The sequence below is a fragment of the Gossypium hirsutum genome, chromosome A06, assembly GCF_007990345.1.
Source record: "Gossypium hirsutum isolate 1008001.06 chromosome A06, Gossypium_hirsutum_v2.1, whole genome shotgun sequence".
Classification (NCBI taxonomy): Eukaryota; Viridiplantae; Streptophyta; class Magnoliopsida; order Malvales; family Malvaceae; genus Gossypium; species Gossypium hirsutum.
The window spans coordinates 61,020,991-61,039,748 of NC_053429.1; the positions used below are offsets into that span (position 1 = coordinate 61,020,991).

The 18,758-nt window shown below is 33.4% G+C and overlaps 2 protein-coding genes across 5 annotated transcripts; one reads left to right on the plus strand and one right to left on the minus strand.

Annotated features, from left to right (window-relative positions):
* The first annotated feature begins 3,633 nt into the window (after nt 1-3,633).
* On the plus strand, nt 3,634-5,922 carry LOC107961780 (uncharacterized). Its single transcript, XM_016897910.2, has 2 exons — nt 3,634-3,995; nt 5,519-5,922. Exons 1-2 carry the CDS (start codon nt 3,839-3,841, stop codon nt 5,596-5,598), a joined length of 237 nt encoding a protein of 78 aa, XP_016753399.1. The 5' UTR covers nt 3,634-3,838; the 3' UTR covers nt 5,599-5,922.
* A 478-nt stretch (nt 5,923-6,400) lies between these two features.
* LOC107961779 (magnesium transporter MRS2-1) lies at nt 6,401-17,145 on the minus strand. 4 transcript variants are annotated; one of them, XM_016897908.2, is made up of 8 exons: nt 17,005-17,145; nt 16,854-16,906; nt 16,673-16,769; nt 15,550-16,146; nt 8,234-8,362; nt 7,821-8,153; nt 7,687-7,734; nt 6,401-7,258 (listed from the first exon to the last, which is right to left on the minus strand). In XM_016897908.2, the coding sequence occupies exons 4-8, from the start codon at nt 16,135-16,137 to the stop codon at nt 7,028-7,030; spliced, it is 1,329 nt and encodes a 442-aa protein (XP_016753397.1). In that variant the 5' UTR covers nt 16,138-16,146; nt 16,673-16,769; nt 16,854-16,906; nt 17,005-17,145; the 3' UTR covers nt 6,401-7,027. The 4 variants fall into 4 exon arrangements, with proteins under 4 accessions (XP_016753397.1, XP_016753398.1, XP_016753396.1 ...); XM_016897909.2 differs by having other exon boundaries at nt 16,984-17,119; XM_016897907.2 differs by having other exon boundaries at nt 16,854-17,127.
* Nucleotides 17,146-18,758: the final 1,613 nt, after the last annotated feature.

An 18,758-nucleotide genomic window follows, 5' to 3' on the forward strand; every position in this document is an offset into this window, starting at 1 on the left:
AACTGGTCTGTCCATCCGACATTAAGATCAAAGTCAAATTCGCGATATTGACTTATTGGACTAACATTCTCAATAGGCTTTAAGTCTGCTAACTCAGCAAATAACTCAACTAGTTGGGGGTTCTCACTCTCAGTTGACCATCATATTTCCATCATAGTGCCCAAGCCATCATCATCTAACAGTTGTATCTCACAAATTTTGAATGGATATGTAGAGATTGGAAACTTGTAAAATAATTTGGACATCGCCCTTCCACAATGAATAGTTATTTTCGAACTGATCTTCCTTTTCATTTCTGTTAGCTTCACATTTTTCTTGAATCGCAACCCTACTCTTTGCCGACCTTAAAATACACAACCAACATCACCTTCTACAATTTCACTATAAAAAAGAACGTACATCAAAAACACCTTATTATTAATCTTCAATAGAATTTTTTAACTCTCCTACTAAACACAACAATTTCACCATTCTATATATGCTAGAGAACCAAGAGGTAGAGCCATTCAAACTAAAATATTAAATATTAAATATTAAATATTAAATATTAAATTTTTATATTAAAAAAACATAATTTTAAAAAATTAGACTAGTAATAAAATGGTGGAACAATTCTAAAAAAATATATTATTTTTTAAAATTTTAAATAGAATTTAAAAAAAAGTTTGAATATCTTAAAAAATAATTTTAAAAAATATAATTTACAAATATTATATTTAAAATTAAAAAAAATATATTTAAAAGATTTAAAATATACATTTAAAATATTATAAAACAAATAATAAATTTGAAAGGTCATTCCTTTAAAAATAATATATTTTAAATATTTTATAATATTAAAAAATTAATATTTAAAATTTTAAAAAAATATATTTAAAATATTTAAAAATAATATTATAAAACATTTCAAATATACATTTCAAATTTTATAAAACCAATAATAAACAAATAAATAAAACAAATAAAGGACAAATAAAAAAAACTTAAAAAGTAAATAAATAAAAAACTTAAAAAGAAAAAAAAAGAAAAACGACAAAGAATCAGAAAAGTAATGAATGAAAAAAAAATTAAGTAGTTTCAATAGGCAAATAGGTAAAACAAGCAAGTGTCTTGAAATTTGGTGTAGTCAATTTATTTAGCTCCAAAAAAAAGCTAAAATTGCTTAAATCTCTTCATACTTTAAAAAATTATAGTATTTCTTTAATGGTTCCACCAAAAAATTAATTTTTAATGTAAATTATTGACATTTGAGTTGTTTTCGTATTTTATAAAAAAATAAGTTATTTATTAATTATTATTTTTAGGTTATTTTTATAAAAAAAAAGAGCCTGTTTTTAGTGTGTGACCTGTTTCCATTTTTATCCTCATCAATGCATCAGTTTGATTTTTCAGAAAAACAAATCTTGTTTCATTGGTCCATCGTATAAATCTTGTCTCATCAATCATGTTTTTAAGGACTTGATTTGTTACCATATAATGTAGGCATATCTCATTATATTACCATTTGCCTGATAAAAAAGTGTTGCAAAAACTTGATTGATACAATGAAAAGTACTAAAAATTGATATTATTTTTGAAAGAGGGAAAACTTGTAAATAAATGAAGAAAAAAAAGACCTAAAATGCATAGAAAGAAATAACTACTATCTAATTTATTATGAAATAAACTTGGTTTTGGTTCCATATTTGGTTTTACTCACTAACCTTGAAACACTGCAATGTTTGCATCAATGTTCTGTCTTATTCCAGAAATGCTTTTTAGAAAATAATTTACTTTTTTAGAAAAGTTAATATTTTTTATTATTTAGATGAATCTGTGTAAATTATTTTCTATTGTTTGGTAAATTTTTTTAAAATATTTTATAAAAATTGTTTTCAATTAAACAAACATACATGCGTGATTTTTTTATTTTTTATTGTTTAATTGAATTTATTTTTATCTATAATTGTATATTTTACATTATTTTTGCATATATTAAAAATATTATGTTAAATTTAGGTTCATTGCAACGTCATTTTTTAATTACATGACTATTAAGTGAGTATTTTTTATTTAAAAATGTGATATCAACAAAATTGACAAAAAAAATTAAAGACGTCAACAATTGGACTTGATTTTCAAATTTGAAAAGTAAATGGACTAAATTACAAATCTGTGAAGTGTATATAGATGTATAACATATTTTAACCTTTGTACTACAAAATATTTATTATTAATATATTTATAATTGTAATAAATATTTATTATTAAAATATTAATATTGAATATTTTCAATAATATGTGAATAATATTATTTAAAATTACTAATTTTAAAATTTATTATTAAAATAAAAGTAAAATATTAAACAATTTATTAAAATAATAAGTTATACTTATTATATTAATAATTTATTATATGACTAAATATAAATAATTAAATATGTATGTTTAATAATATTTAAAAATATAATATTTTAAATATTTTTAAAAATAAAAATAAAATTTATTATCAATATAATAATATTAAGCTTGATTTAAGTTAATTTTTGTATAAAAATAAAATTATATATAGACGAGCTCTTTTCTGAAAAATGATTTATGCTTTTTAAAAGGGTAAATCATTTTACAGAAAAAAATGACTTATTTTATCTTGACCTGTAATTTATTTTCCGTTGACTAAATTATTTTCTGTAAAACAAACACAGGAAAATGCAGAAAATATTTTCCGTAAAACCTTTTATATGGAGAAAACTTTTGCTATAATAGAATAAAATGATACTGCATATTCTAAATACGAAATAAAATATAAGTCCAAAATGTTGTTTTGTTGGCACCTAATATCAAATTTTAAAACGCAATCAATTTTTGTGCTAATTTGAATTTTCATGAATTGCCTTATTGCAAAACTTTGATGAATTATTAAAAAAAAATTATTCTCCTTTTAGAGAGACAACAAATTAGTTTTTTATTACATGCCAATGAAAAAAAAAAGAAACTGTCACATCCCTCAAAGCTTAATTGATACACTTACATGTAAATTTAACCCATAAGTATTAATTGGTTTTTGAAAAATAATATATTTTCTAATAAAATATAAGTAAACATTATTTTCAAAACTTAAATTTTTGGATGCTTATTGTAATTCATGTTTTTCATATGTTGAATTATATAGCAGATAAGTTGTTTAGATTATTGATATTGAAGGAGATTTGAATTCATGATTAGAATTTAAATAATAAATAAAATAGATATAATGATTTATTTGGTCTTTCATCTTTAATTTAATTTTTCGGCTTTGAGCTTGTATTATTTGACTAATTATCTTAAAATGGATAAAAATTATAATGTTTGTTAATTTTATTGGTATGGCTGTCTATGTTGGTAATTAATTAATTTTTTAAAAATTAAAAATGTTAAAAAATATATTTTTTATTATTTTTAAATAAATTTAATATATTTTAATTTTAATAATTATATATCTTTTGAAATTTTTAATATTTAAAACTTTTATTAATTGTTACGTGGATGTGTTCAATAAAATTAATTGATGTTAGCTTTTTCTTCTATTTTGAATTGATTTGATAAATAATATAAATTAAAAAAATTAAAAAATTAAATAAAAGGATAAAATAATTTTTTTTTATAAAGTTGGAGGCAAAAATAAATTATTATAAAAAAGAAAAAGTGAAGTTATATAAGTTGACACTGCGGAGGTATCCTAACCCAACTACCAAACACTCCTCCAGTCCTAGAGGCGGTGAAGCCTTAAAATCTACAAACAGCACCGCAGCGGAGAAAGCTGCAGAAAGGAGATTTTGAGGGTAATCTTAAGTAATTAATTGGTTGATTTAGGGGCGAAATGGGGAACGAAGCAAAAAACACCGCCAACGTGGGAGGAGGAGGATTCAGGGCGAGAATGGAACACTACATATATAGCGGTGAAAAGAAGCATGTAATGGCTGGCATCGCCATCGTCGCCCTCGTTTTTGGTGCCCCTTGGTTTCTCATGAACCGAGGTGCCTTTCTCTCTTTCCTTCATTTTTCTTTTTCAGCTTTGCATTTACTTTTCGGTTTGGGGGGGGGGGTTGGGGTAGGGTTTTAGATGTATCTTTGGGTTTCTCACTCTAAATATATTGCAAATTTGAGGAATTTGTATGATTTATCTCAATGTAATGAACAAAAGCAAAGATAGATATATAGCATCACTGACTTTAGTTTTGGAGTAAGTGAATTTGAGGACAAATTTTCCTTCATGATTTGGGTAAATGAATTTGCATTTTTTTTTGGAAATGGTCCGCAAAATTCAGTGATTCTGAAGGATCTTTTAGGTAGCTTTTGGAACTTGAATTCCATCTGATGGCTTCGGATATATAAAATAGTGGATGTATAAAACAGTGTAGATTATGCGAAATGCAGCTTTCGTTATTATTTTTAAAATCCATAGATTTGTTAAGGGTCTACTTAGTAATAAATTTGGAAGTCCTATAGATATTTGTGATTTTTGAAAACCATGTTTTTATAGCTTGAAATGTATAAATAGATTGAATCTCAGTTAGTTCATGTAGAATGTATGCATTTCATTCTCACTTATGCAGTAAATGAAATCCGAATCTTTATATTCCTGAGCATAGCATTAACGAATCTGTCAAATTGGTGCGCATTTTTTTGAAGTTGCTCATTGGAGTTTATATTTATCCAAAATTGGTGTTTAGAAGAATGAAACAAGAGATTGAAGTCAATGGAACTTGAGGTTGTCGAGGAACTATATTGAAGCTGAATTCTGACTTCTCTTTTTTTCTAGTTTTGTTAGCAGCAGGTTCTGAGTCAAATTTTTCTGATTCTGATGGTTCTTTTACAGATTTCAAAAGTCGTTTTCTTTAATCTAAATATATAAAGAATGTGTTTGTTTTTGTCGACATGGATCAAGAGACTCATTTAAAAATAGCAATACGCTTGTCTTGACAGCAATGGCTGCTGGTTTATATATAGTTCTTTCCTAGAAAGTTGACATCATAAGCAAGTTGAGCGATTTAGCAGGCTGTCAAGGCAAAGTTTACGGACAGAATTTGGCATATGTATTTCTCTATCACATCTTGACAGACTTTAAAAATGCTTTTGTGAGCTGGCATTGGCTAGGTCCTAGGCTATTCCTCTTTGTCAATTCGTGTTCAGTCCCAAGAACTTTTGTGTTGAGTACTGTGAGAATGATGCGGTTAAATGCTATCTTACTTGGGTTTGGGTGTAAGCATAGGATACAGGTCTTGTCTTGACATAGGTTCGTTCATTTTTCTTACCCTTTTTGTTTGCCATGATTTGAACAACCGAAGTTAAAAAGGTTTGGTAGTGCTTTTGCTGTGAAAATACTGTAGGAAAGTTATTCGAGGATGACAAATTAACCCAACTCTCAGGATGTTGTGTTGCATACTTGAGGAAGTTGAATGTTTTAAGAGTGGTTGTTTCATTTCATTATTGGATGCTGTTTGTTGGGTACGTTGATCACTTAAAAACTAATTGAACAAAGGCCTGATTTTCCTTGTAGGAACAAAGCATCAGTCACACCAAGATTACATGGAGAAAGCTGACAAGGCACGGAGTCAACGACTTTCTTCTTCAAAATAATAGTTTAAGTTGTTCGATCAAATCAGATTGTTTCCTTCAGCAGCTTTTTGATTGTCAGATGGAAGCTACTACTTCTCGGTAGTCCTAGATGCAGTTGAAAACCTGGAATGCTGGAAAAGGAATTTGTTAGAGGTTCCACCTTTAATTAATAGAACGATCTGATCACTTTCAAGATCAACATTTGTTATAATTTTGATCTATATCGAAAGTATTTCCCTCTAGGTGGTTGGTTTGACCGAATTCTCTTTTCCAGGAATAAGTATTATCTGTCAAACTCGAGATTGATTTAGCTTTATATCATCAAGTGCTATTCTTATTTTTTAACTTTTAACTTTGGTACATATCGGGTATTGTATAATTCACGATAATTGTGCGTGTTAACATGCAACGTGATTGAGGTATCTGAGTTCACATCGGGGATGTTGTTATATACCAGGTCCTGTAGAGTCGTCCATATATAGATTCAAGTTAATGAAGGGAAGAAGGTGAAAAGTACAGTATGTACCAGACAGTTCGGTTCTGCCGTTGGAACATCACATCAAATCAGTCGATACAGACATTGTGGATTACAGATTGGAAAAACCCATTAAGGTTACTGTAACTTGTTAGCAAAACTAGAAGGATATCTGAATCTTTTGAGTGAATCTCATTCGCAGACGAATAATTTAGCACTAGAAAGATTCCAGGCAGGAAACAGACTTTCAGCTAGTTCATCACTTAGCATCCCATTTTTTATGGAGCACTTTTTGACACTTTTTCTCAAAAGAGTACATAAAAAAAAAAACCCAATGTCGAGAACATATTACACAACACCAAAGAACAATTACGCATATATATAATTTGCTAAACCTCACAATCAAGTGAGTGAAAGAACTTTCAAAGCAACTGTACGAGCCCCATGACTACTGCTTTGGTTAAAATGTATGTGACATAAAATTAAACCTATAGTCCTTATTCTATCAATTACACCAGAGTTGTAAACTTTTTTGCACAACACTTAAGTTGAATTCAAAAAAGTTGCGTTGTGATAAGCCAATTTTATCACGTCCAACCGACCTGTAATTGGGTATTATCCTCTTTGAGCACCCGCATGTCCCTCAAATTTATCATACACCACATCAAATAACAACCTTAGAGGAAGCCTAAGTACCCAAAGAGGACAAATAGCTGATTGAAGACGCAACAAAAATGAGAATACCCCATCGGTCTGCAACAAATCTCGACATTCTTTCCTTCTCTCTCCAATTTAACCATGCAAGGTTACATTTGCAGTGAAAGATGGAAGTGCAATTGCATCAAAAAAGAGTGGACTCTAAAATCAGAGCTTTCTGTTTTGGTTTTCTTAAATTCCCATAATACTTTCAGGGTAAATAAAAATTGGTAACAATGATGCCAAAAGTACAGTTTTTTTCTTCTTTAATTTCCTTTTTCATAGGGGCATAAGTCTTCTGTACTTGAAGAACCACACAAATGCACAGAATATGATGATCCCGCAAACCCCTGTAATTATCAGGACCCACTTGAATGCACCAGGGTCATCAAACATAGGTATGGCAAAGTTCATACCAAATATTCCAGCTACCACACCAAAAATGGCAACGACAAACGTTGCAGTTGTCAGTAGCAGTTCAAATTGGATCAGCTGGTTTCGAACATTATCCTGCAACCCAAAGTTTTTCCTAAGATTTAGAGTTCAATGCTTTCTGGCAATTTTGCCAATTGAAGCATAACAACAGGAGTATCAGAAATCATAACATCAAGATAGATAAAGAGACGTGTTTTAGAATATGGTTGAATCCTCGGCCCCACAATCAAGTTGTCAAGGCCATTACAAACTTGGATCCAATGCTTTCATCCTGTTTATTTTCCCATTCTATATTACTTACAACAAACGTGCTAATCAGTTCTCAATCAAATAATCAATATATCACTTGGAGCCATTTGGATGCCGGGTGTCAGTTTGGTGGGTCAGACCACAATGGCACCCTGCATCCAGGAGGGGGCTTTAGAGTTTTATCTTCTCCACTTCAGGTTTGTGGAAAATACTTCTGTAGCAAAATTATCTATCAATGAGGAAAAATAACTTACCAGCTGAATGTTGATGAAATCCTCTGTGTCATCAATGTATTCCTTCAACTGAAGTAAAGAAGAAAATAATATTATATCCATCAAAAAGAAGGAAAGATGAAAAGGATTTAGACTGCAATAAGTGCTCTACATACTGAAGTCAGCTTATTTAGGGTGCTGTCAATGAGAACAAAGTAAGCTTCCAGTAACATCTCAAGCTCTTCAATATTCTCTGTAGCGCTCTCTGAACTCCTCATGCTCTCATGGCGGCTCCTTGCAATGCTCAGGCTTTTCTCCAGCCTGCGCAATTCGGGTGGTGAAGCAACAGGAGAAACTGGTGCAGAAGCAGAAAGTCCGTCATTCGATCTGAATCCCACTAAAGATTGATCACCATAAAATGATGATTCCATTCTGCTTTTCTTCTCAGTAAGATACATTTCCGCCATATCACCATCATCATCCATTAGCTGTTCTATCTCATCTCTAACCTAAATAAAAAAGTGGAAAACTGTCAGAAGATGCAAGGCTGTCATTTACCTGCCAGAGAGAGAAGCATATATTTTTATACCTTTTGAACTCTTCGAGTCAATGCAACAAGTCTGCTCTTCAATCTACGGACACGCTCCAAGTTTAACGTACTGATCTTCGATGTAAGTTCATCCAATAGTGGATATGCTTCAATTTCCAATTCTGCTGCCTATGGAACATCAAATGAGTTACCAACATGCTCAGAAGTAATAAAATGCAAACAACAGAATATATTGATTGGGTCAAATCCTATAAAAAGTCACTGTACTGCATTTTCTGAAAATTGAGTCCTACTATAATTTGATCATTTCTAACCTCTACTTCTCAAAATATGCATTTTCAGTTCCAAGGCCAATTTTTAAAATTCTTTCAAATAACTTGATTATCTTTTAAACATGTGGTGACATGATATATACACCTTGGCATATTTTGTACAGTTGGACATTTTTTCATATTTAAAAGTGTACAAAAATATGCCAAGGTGTATATGCCTCGCAATATTTTTTAACAAAACCACGTCAACTATTTAACGAATTAAGAGAAAAAAAAGTTCGCCTTAGGATTGGCAATATATGTTTCAAAACGTAGAGGGCTATAAATGATCAAATTATAGTAGAGGGACTAAACGTGAAAAAAAAAATATAGGGACCCCTACAATTAGACCAATTGATATTAAAAAAAGATGATAATTCCTAAAAGAAGTACGCTGCCCAACTAGTAGAATATGGCCATGGTTAGAACCAGGGATTTAAATTGCGGTCGCGGTCGCGTTTTCGGTCGCATTGCGTTTATCGCGGTTGCGGACATAACGGATGCTATTGCGGTCATTGCAGGTATCGCGGTCGTGAATTTTACATTACTTATTGTGTATTGCGGGTATAGCGGGTTTCGGCAGTAGCGGTTTCGGACGGTGCCGTTACCGCTATATAACGGCCGCTATTTCGGTAATGGACCGCTATTTAAATCCCTGGTTAGAACTAATAACAGAATATAGAAGTTATCCCCTCAATTGAATATCGGTTGAGGGATAATTTTGTTAAAAAAGGCAAATCGAGGGGACAACATAGTGTGTTTCAATGGATTGACAAATTCGAGTGCTCCAATAGCTTTCAGGACTGGTTGGTTGGATCTCTAATATGAGTTAAATCATAGAACTTCTTCATAAGGCTTTCGACTAGCAAGGGAAGGGATGCATTGTCTCAAGATGAGAGATGTTCCTTACCTTGAGACCTTGTACAATGTTGGTTGTCATATTTGATAGTTCACCTATCTGAGTAAATCCACACATTTTTATTTGATAATTCCCCTTAATCCATCAAGATTGCTAAAAGATATTGTTGGAATTCCTTAAATTAAGCAGATTTTCTACCTTAGTTCTAGGAATTTCGTTGTACTATTAGCCATAATCAAATTACTAATTTTTAGGGATAGGCTAATTTCTAGAGATTATTTCCTTTTTATTTTTCCTGCTATTCTTTAAAAGGCTGTAGTCAGATTAGAAGAAATAAGAATAATTCTTCTTCCTAAATTTGTACATGGTATCAAGAGCATCAGGAATTCAGTAGATCCTGCTCTTTCTTCTCTTTTCTTGTTCTGTTTTCTCTGTTAGAAACCCTACTCCCATGGGTGACACCGAAAATTCCTATGAGACTCTTCATAAACTTCGGCTAACCAAAACTCAACTTGAGGCTCTTCATAAACTACTCGGGACTCCTACAGCCAGTGGGTCACTAGCTATTCACGGTACTGCTTTAAATACTACACACGAACCTATCACAACTTCCTGGATACTAGACTTAGGTGCATCCGACCACATGACAGGTAATCTAAGTTTGTTTCACACCTATTTACCTTGTCATGATTACTCTCGGATTCGCATAGCTGATGGATCTTACTCGCTAGTGGCTGGAATGGAGACAGTTAGACTTACTGAAAATTTTTCCCTTGATAAAGTTTTACATGTTCCAAATCTTTCCTATAATTTACTCTCAATTAGCAAGCTTACCAAGGATGAAAAAGTACTTGTTGAATTTTCTGCTTTAGGTTGTGTGGTTCAGGAACAAGAATCGGGGAAGATGATTGGCACTGCTAAAGTTGATGATGGCTTATATGTTTTGAACAAAAACAGTTCACAAGAACGGATGGCCTTATCTACATCAAAAGAAGATTCTATCATGCTATGGCACCGTAGACTAGGACACCCAAATTTCATGTACTTGAAGAAATTGTTTCCTCTACTATTTCTAAATAAGAAAATAAGTTCATTGAACTGTGAAGTTTGCCAACTGTCTAAACACACTCGTGTCCCTTATCCTTTGAAACCTTATGTTCAATCTCAACCTTTCTCTTTAATCCACAGTGATCTATGGGGAGCCAGTCGAGTAAAAAACATCACAGGGGCTAGGTGGTTCATAACTTCCATTGATGACCACACTAGAGTTTGTTGGATCTATCTCCTTAAAGAAAAATCCGAAGTCTCTAGAGTCTTCAAAAATTTTCATTCAATGATTCGAACCCAGTTCAATTCAAATATTCACACCCTTAGAACTGATAATGGGAGAGAGTACTTTAATTCTATCCTAAGTCCTTATCTTTCTGAGCAAGGAATCATACATCAAAGTTCTTATCCTGACACCCCTCAACAAAACGGGGTTTCCGAGAGGAAAAATAGACACCTTGTAGCCGTGGCTCGTGCTCTTATGTTTACTATGGGTGTACCAAAGTATTTATGGGGAGAAGCTGTCCTCACTGCTTGTTATCTTATAAACCGACTCCCATCTAAGGTATTAAACTTTCAAACACCTTTACATACTCTTCAAAAATTTTTTCCCTTGTTTCGTGTTCCTAATCTCCCAACCAAAACATTTGGTTGCAAAGCATTTGTCCACAACCATCAACCTAACCGATCTAAACTTGATCCTAGAGCCCACACTTGTGTCTTTATTGGTTACTCACCTACACAAAAAAGGTACAAGTGCTACTCTCCAACCTTACACCGGATGTTTATGTCCCTTGATGTTACTTTCTTTGAAAATGAGCCATCTTTTTCAGCCTCTCATCTTCAGGGGGAGATACTTAGTGAAGATGAGACCTTGAGCAATCTTCTCATTATACCTCAAGGCTCTATCAACCCTACCACCACTACAAAACCTGCTGAAAATCCTACAGCCACTGTTATTCCTGTTTTGGAACCTGTTTTTCCTATCTCCACTGTTCAGCAACAAGAAACAAGGGTAATTAACCATACTAATGAAGAAAAACAGCCTACTCATTCTGAAAAACAACAAGAAAAAACTCGGGCTTCGTGTATACTCTCGGAGACATCAGCTGCCTGAGACAGAAACAGCAGTGCCAATGCCATCTTTACCCGAGGACTGTCTTGAGGAAGAAGTTTCACCTCCTTCATCTTCCATCTATCTTCCAATTGCAGTAAGAAAGGGCACTAGGAGCTGCACTCAACATCCCATTTCTCGGTTTGTATCCTATGGAAACTTGTCTAAATCCTACAATGCCTTTGTTTCTAATGTTGACTCTATAGAAACTCCAAAAAATATAGAAGAGGCTCTTAAGTCAACCAAATGGAGGCAAGCTGTGTTGGAAGAAATAAAGGCTCTTGAAGACAATGGAACTTGGGAAATATCTAAACTACCTACTGGGAAGAAGACCGTGGGTTGTAAGTGGATTTTCACCACAAAATTTAAACAAGATGGGAGCATTGATCGATACAAGGCTAGACTTGTGGCCAAGGGTTTCACTCAAACATATGGGTTGGACTATGAGGAAACCTTTGCACCAGTGGCAAAATTGAATACTATTCGAGTGCTTCTCTCAATTGCTGTCAACTTAGAATGGCCTTTGATCCAATTGGATGTAAAGAACGCTTTTCTCAATGGAGAATTAAACGAAGAAGTCTACATGGATTTTCCGCCTGGATTCGAAGGAAGCAAGGGCCAAGTATGCAAGTTGAAGAAATCCTTGTATGGACTAAAGCAATCCCCTAGGGCTTGGTTTAATCGTTTTGCCAAAGCCATGACTAGTAGACATTATACTCAAGGTCAAGCTGATCACACCTTATTCTACAAACACTCGGATAATGGGAAGTGCTGTATTCTCATTGTCTATGTAGATGACATAATATTAACAGGGGATGATTCTATTGAAATTGAAAGACTAAAAGAGTTCTTAAGTCTTGAGTTTCAACTTAAAGACTTGGGGAATCTTCGATATTTTCTAGGAATGGAGATAGCAAGGTCAAAGGCAGGTATTTCAATCTCTCAAAGAAAGTATGTTCTTGATCTACTTTCTGAAGTTGGACTGTTGGGTTGCAAACCAGCCGAGACTCCTATGGAACCCAACCTTAAATTAGGAACTGATAAGGATGGAGAAGAGGTAGACAGGAGGAGATATCAACAGTTAGTGGGAAAACTTATCTATCTTTCTCACACTCGTCCGGACATAGCTTTTGGAGTAAGTGTTATAAGTCAATTTATGCATGCTCCTAGGAAGAAACATTTGGAAGCTGCCTACAGGATATTGAGATACTTAAAAGGGACTCCTGGTAAGGGGTTGCATTTCAAGAAAGATGTAAATCGAAGCATAGAAGTCTACACTGATGCAGACTGGGCAGGGGCAGTTAATGACAGGCGCTCCACAAGCGATTACTGCAGCTATGTTTGGGGTAATCTCGTGACATGGAGGAGTAAAAAGCAATCTGTTGTGGCACGCAGCAGTGCTGAATCTGAATATCGAGCTTTGTCCCACGGTATATGTGAAGGAATGTGGTTACAACGGCTAATGGGAGAACTAAAATTATCCTATACAAAACCTATAACATTATACTGTGACAACCAGGCAGCAGTTAGCATAGCTCATAACCCTGTACACCATGACCGTACCAAGCATGTGGAAATTGATCGCCACTTTATTACGGAGAAAATTAACAAAGGGGAAGTTTCTGTTTCATATCTACCTACAAGACAACAAGTAGCAGATGTGTTAACCAAAAGCTTGAGCAGAAAAATGTTCGAAGAAATTATGGGCAAGCTGGGTTTGATTAACATCTACACTCCAGCTTGAGGGGGAGTGTTGGAATTCCTTAAATTAAGCAGATTTTCTACCTTAGTTCTAGGAATTTCCTTGTACTATTAGCCATAATCAAATTACTAATTTTTAGGGATAGGCTAATTTCTAGAGATTATTTCCTTTCTATTTTTCCTGCTATTCTTTAAAAGGCTGTAGTCAGATTAGAAGAAATAAGAATAATTCTTCTTCCTAAATTTGTACAGATATCATAGACTTGGAAAGGCTTAAAACAAAAATGACAAAACTAGATATCATAGAGGATTGTTTTTTAAAAACAGGAGACAACAACAACAACAACAAAAAACTATAATAAAAGAATTAAAGGTACGCAAATAGAATTTATAAAAGGAATAAAGCAACATTTAGTCCCAGTACTTGACAACTTTTCCCAACTTAGTCTCTGAACTATAATAAACAGGATGTTGTGGCTTTCTCGTTGCAATATATGTTAGAAGTATCTATCATTTTCTATTTGCAGAAAATATTTCCAAATGAGTGGAACATCTCTATTGAGTGACTAAATTGTAAGGAGAATAAATTTTAGGAACAGGGAAATAACAAAATTGAAGACCTTGAAGCTGTCCAAATGTTGCAAGACATTTTTCCCATGGCAGATAGTAGGGATCGGAAGGCAGAATTCTTAAACAAAATGTTCAAAATATGTTCAAGTCATCTTGGAAACTATAAGTTGTGTCAGCAATTGAGGCCTATTCCTCTCTTGATCTTAAAATTGGCTGGATTTCTTTCATTGTTGCAAGAGATAATCTTAAAAATTCTTGAATATGCTGTGATTGTAGTGAATGGTGTTCCTAAACAGGAATTGTTGTCTCTATGTTTGTTTATCACAACAATTAGTTTTATCAAAGTTAAAGCTCATCATCCTTTCTTTTTACGTAAGGCTCCTATTGTTTGATGAACAATACAGGAAGCCATAAGAAAAGTAGGTGTGCTAGAAGTCTTGTTGGATGGTATGAAGCGACATAAGTTTATTTTGGGTCAAAATCAACATGTTTGTAATGCCAATTAGTTGGACAGAAAAACCAGTTTTAACGGCTTCAAGCAACACTTCGACAGTGAGGGTGTTATTGTTACTTCAATCAAGTTCATGGAATTTGGTTCAAGGAAGTTCCCAATTTTTGAAGCTAAGGATATTCAAATTGATTAGCATTATGGTGCATCAACAAGACATTCGCTTGAAGCATGGTTAGGTTCACATATTGATTTTGATATGGTGGAGGTTGCAATTAAATATATTTGCTCCTATGAAGCTGATAAAGCTATTCTTGTTTCCCACATAGGCGGGGATGACACTTCTAAGCTCCTTGACAAGATTAAAGTGAACATTTATGGGAATCGTAGCAAGTTTCTGATCTCTCCTCTACATGGTTTTACCATCATTAACCAACAAGAAATATCTAACTGTGCACCACCTAAGAAATGAAAATGAAAGTAACATCTCCAAAAATGATGTTGAAAATTCAGATAATAGGCAGCAGCTTCCTAAAGCTAAAACAAAGGTTATTTAAGATGTGGTTGATGTTAAGGCAACTAAGTTTAAATGGGGTAATTGATATAAGAGATTTTTGCTGAAATAGCCAGTGGAAGTTCTTGGATGGCGTAAGAAGAGCTACAAGGAGCTTATCAAGAAATTTATGTTGAAGTGGTGAAGCTTTTCTTACCGCTGTCAATTTTCCAAGCCAGGTTAGATATATTAAAACAGCTAAGAGGTTAGTAGTTATCTTAAGGGTTTAAAGAAAGGGCTAGAAATAAACTTTATTTGCAAAAAGGCCTAGTAACTTTATTTGCAAGAAAAAAAGCCTATATAAATAAGTTGTCAACTTTACAACTATTATTATTCCTATTATTTTTCTTTGATTTAATATAAAGAAATTAGAGGTTTTTTAAACCCTAAATTTTCTAGAGTTTCACCTTCTTTCTTACTTGTTTGTTTAGCCCTAATTCTTCCTATTGCTTCTATTTTCTCCCCTAAACCACATCAGAAAAACTCAGCCAAAATCAAGTAACAAGAACATGCAACATTTTTCATGACTTGCTGTTATATGTGTTATTTATTTTCCTTAATTTTTACATAGCTCAACATCCCCAACAATCAAAATATAAATCTGCAATTGATGGATCTTCCAACCACTTTTTTAGTTTTTAATATATTTTTAAATGTCAACAAGGTGAATGATTCTTGGGTGAATGATTTTAGGTTTATCATCCCAAGTCTAATTCAAATGCAATAAGGTGTTTTAGGCCACTTTCACACACCTGTGAATCAAGGAATGTACAGGCAGCTTCCAAAGCAACTTCCAGAGCCCTAAACTCAAAGGGCAAATAATCAGGGGATGTGCTCCCGTATACATTGTCAAAACCCCTACTGCTTCTTCTTCTGTTCAACTCAGGACCCTCTGATTGCCATACCTCACCTACTCCACTTGTAAGTCGCCTTTGTAACTCCACAACATACTGCAAAACATAGCTATCAAGGGAATTCAAGAGTAGAACCTCGTCGGCAGTGATAATACACCTTATCTGCTCTAAATTTACAACAATAGCCTTCTCTCTACCGAGGATTGTCGAGGGGTAAACAAACAATGGGTCAAGAAGCCGTAGGTCTCGGGCTGGTAGATCACATCGACGCATCATAGTGAACTTGTCAACCTCGATTATTTGCGAATTCCCAGATGTATCAACACGGATCCAAGATCTGAGTCCTTGGCCCCGCTTCTTTAACCCCGATAAATCCATGCCTTGGAAAGGCTGGCGTCCAGAGGCAGATGGCCGATAGGAAGCATCTCTAATGTTGATAGCCGATTGAGGTTTCGGTGGAAGCAAACGCTCTTTTAGGTCTGCCATCACAGTATACTGAAACAAATAACAAAACCAGTTAACGACAACACTGTATAATCCAGTTCTGAAGGGGGGGCGGAAACAGAAAAAGTGGCTTTAGGTCTCAACTCTCAAGAAGCTCACTTTTCCAACAAAGTCTAAAAGCTACTCAAATATTGTAATCCAACTATCAAATCCAAGAACTTTTTACTTCAAAGCCTGAATACAATTCCATAACTAGATTAACCATGTTCATTAATGCATCAGAAACCAAAGCAACTTCCTTTTTTTTTTTTTTGCAGCCTGAGATCGAAAATCTATCAAACGCATGAATAATTCAGCATGCGAGGTACAAAATTCAGCATCAGGATATCGCCTAAAAATGCTACCTAAAAATTGGCCTAGTTCCTTCCACAGCCTTATAATTATACTAAATAGAACAATAACAATATAAAGAAAACTGAAAATAAAGAGCAAAATCTATTTAAATTCCAACTCAAGCATAATAAATAAACAAAACAGTAACAAAAGAGTAAATATTATTTCAAGGAGACTAGCTTACCTCGAATCAATAAAACTAAGATTTAACTCTCAGATAAGCGTGAAGAAGATATAATCACAGCCTCTGATTAAATAAGCTAATATCGACACATCAAAAACTGCAAAAATAATTGGATTAATAAATTAAATTATAACAACATAAAGAAAATAGGGAAAAGGAAACCCTAGATTTGGAAAAGTACCTTGGCAGCAGCGGATGATTGAGAACAGGAGGATTTAGTGAGGAAGAGAACTCCTGGATCAAATACGAAATTTTCACGTACGTGTTTAAAAAAAAAAAGAAAATAAAATAAAATAGTTTAAAAAATTTACGAAAGGCGGTGTAAGTTTTACTCAATTAGCTAAGACGAGAATCTTAATTAAGAATCTATGATTGAAATTTTTGATGTTAAAAAAGGATTTCTGATGCGGAGAGCCCTTTTTTTCTTGGTTGCTTTTATTAGTTTTGTCGGCTCCTGAGTCGTCGTGACCCTGAGGTTCTTTAAAAGAAAATTTTTAATTACTAGTAAACCAATAAAATGGTTTATTTTAATCACTATGCTATTAAACCATAAATAGCGTGGATTTTAAAATAATAAATTAAAACTGTGAGCCCCACCGTCTTATCATTTTTTTTCTTCCTCATCCTTTCTTCCCCTCCAAATCTCAGCCCGATTTTACAATAAGGCATAAAAAGTCCATTTTCATTTTCCAAACAGCTTATTCAATCTCCTTTAGAATTTGGATATTACTAGCAATGACTCACTCCCCAATTTTTTTTTTTTTTGCATCAACTCAACTCAACAGTTGCTTGTATATATCATTATAAACTCTCGAATACCGGATAAAAGTTGTATAGGATCAAAACTCTGAGCTGATTTTTTTTTTAATTATAAAGTTCAACAAGTTTTTTTTGTTAACTCGATGGATTTGCCATAGTTGAGTAGAGATGAAGCTGTTGTCGTATCCCAAATCCTCCAATTGTGCAGGCCGGATAATCTTTTCCTTGCAATCCATCTCCTAAAACCCCCCAAACCCAAACACCCTCTTCCCTAAACCTTTACTGTACTCTTGCCTCTTGAAAGCATGCACATACCTTCAATCTTTTCCTCACGGCCCATCTTAAATCTGCTCACCACATGGATCGTTCTATAGATATCAATTTATTTGTTCTCTACTTTAAGCTGTGTACTGATTTTAGAGAAACTCGGAGAGTTTTTGATTTGGTGCTTGTAAAATAAGATAATTCGTGTATTTTGATGGTTTCGGAGTATATTAAAGTGGGAAGACCAGAGAGTTCACTTCAACTGTTTTTTGAATTACTGAGGTTAGGAGCTGAGCCTAGTAGGTTCACTCTATCTGCTGTGATCAAGGCTTGTTCGGTTTTAGGGAAGTTGAGGATGGGATGCTGCTTTGATGCCATTGTTATGAAACATGGGTTTCATTCGGATAATGTAATTTTGATTGCGTTGATTGAGTTTTATGGGAGGAACGGGCAGTCGAATGAGATGTGCCAGTTGTTCGATGAATTGCGTGAACTGGGTGCAATTTGTTTGGTTTGTGTAAGGAAATGTTGAGGTTTTTGTATTTGATATTTCCCTACCTACAGTTGAACTCTCTATTTGGCTACCAGGATCCACTAAGTAGCATATCGGGTGAAGACTGTGAATCAACCTCCTTCACTACGATCCCCTCTACTTCCGTGGAGTATGAATCAAACCAATCAAGATAATTCTTTCTAATCAAAGAACTCCCCGAAGTCATCAAACCTACTAGTCCCGATTCTCAATAATTTCATGTCTGAAAATGGTTAGTCTTTTTTACCCTTCCTTATTTAACATGGGTATCTAATATGTTGAGTCACTTCGTTCAAAAATACAATTTAAGGGGACAAATTTGTATTAGCATTCTCAACTACATTTTTTTTTATATTAATTTTTATGTATAATTATTTAATAATTAAAATATAGATATATATGATTTGAAATATGAATAAAATGATAATTGCATTGTGCTTCCAATTTTTAATAAATAATACCTAACATATCAAAATCCAAAAATTAGTATGCTTTTCTACTATTTGAAAAAAAAAACCAAAATTAAAATAT

Coding starts and splice junctions, on each gene's coding strand:
- LOC107961780 (XM_016897910.2), top strand. CDS start 3,839: ATGGGGAACGAAGCAAAAAACACCGCCAACGTGGGAGGAGGAGGATTC. Junction 3,996..5,518: donor TTGGTTTCTCATGAACCGAG/GTGCCTTTCTCT, acceptor TTTTCCTTGTAG/GAACAAAGCATCAGTCACAC.
- LOC107961779 (XM_016897908.2), bottom strand. CDS start 16,137: ATGGCAGACCTAAAAGAGCGTTTGCTTCCACCGAAACCTCAATCGGCT. Junction 8,363..15,549: donor GTACATTCCTTGATTCACAG/GTGTGTGAAAGT, acceptor GATGTTCCATAG/GCAGCAGAATTGGAAATTGA. Junction 8,154..8,233: donor TGACTCGAAGAGTTCAAAAG/GTATAAAAATAT, acceptor TTTTTTATTTAG/GTTAGAGATGAGATAGAACA.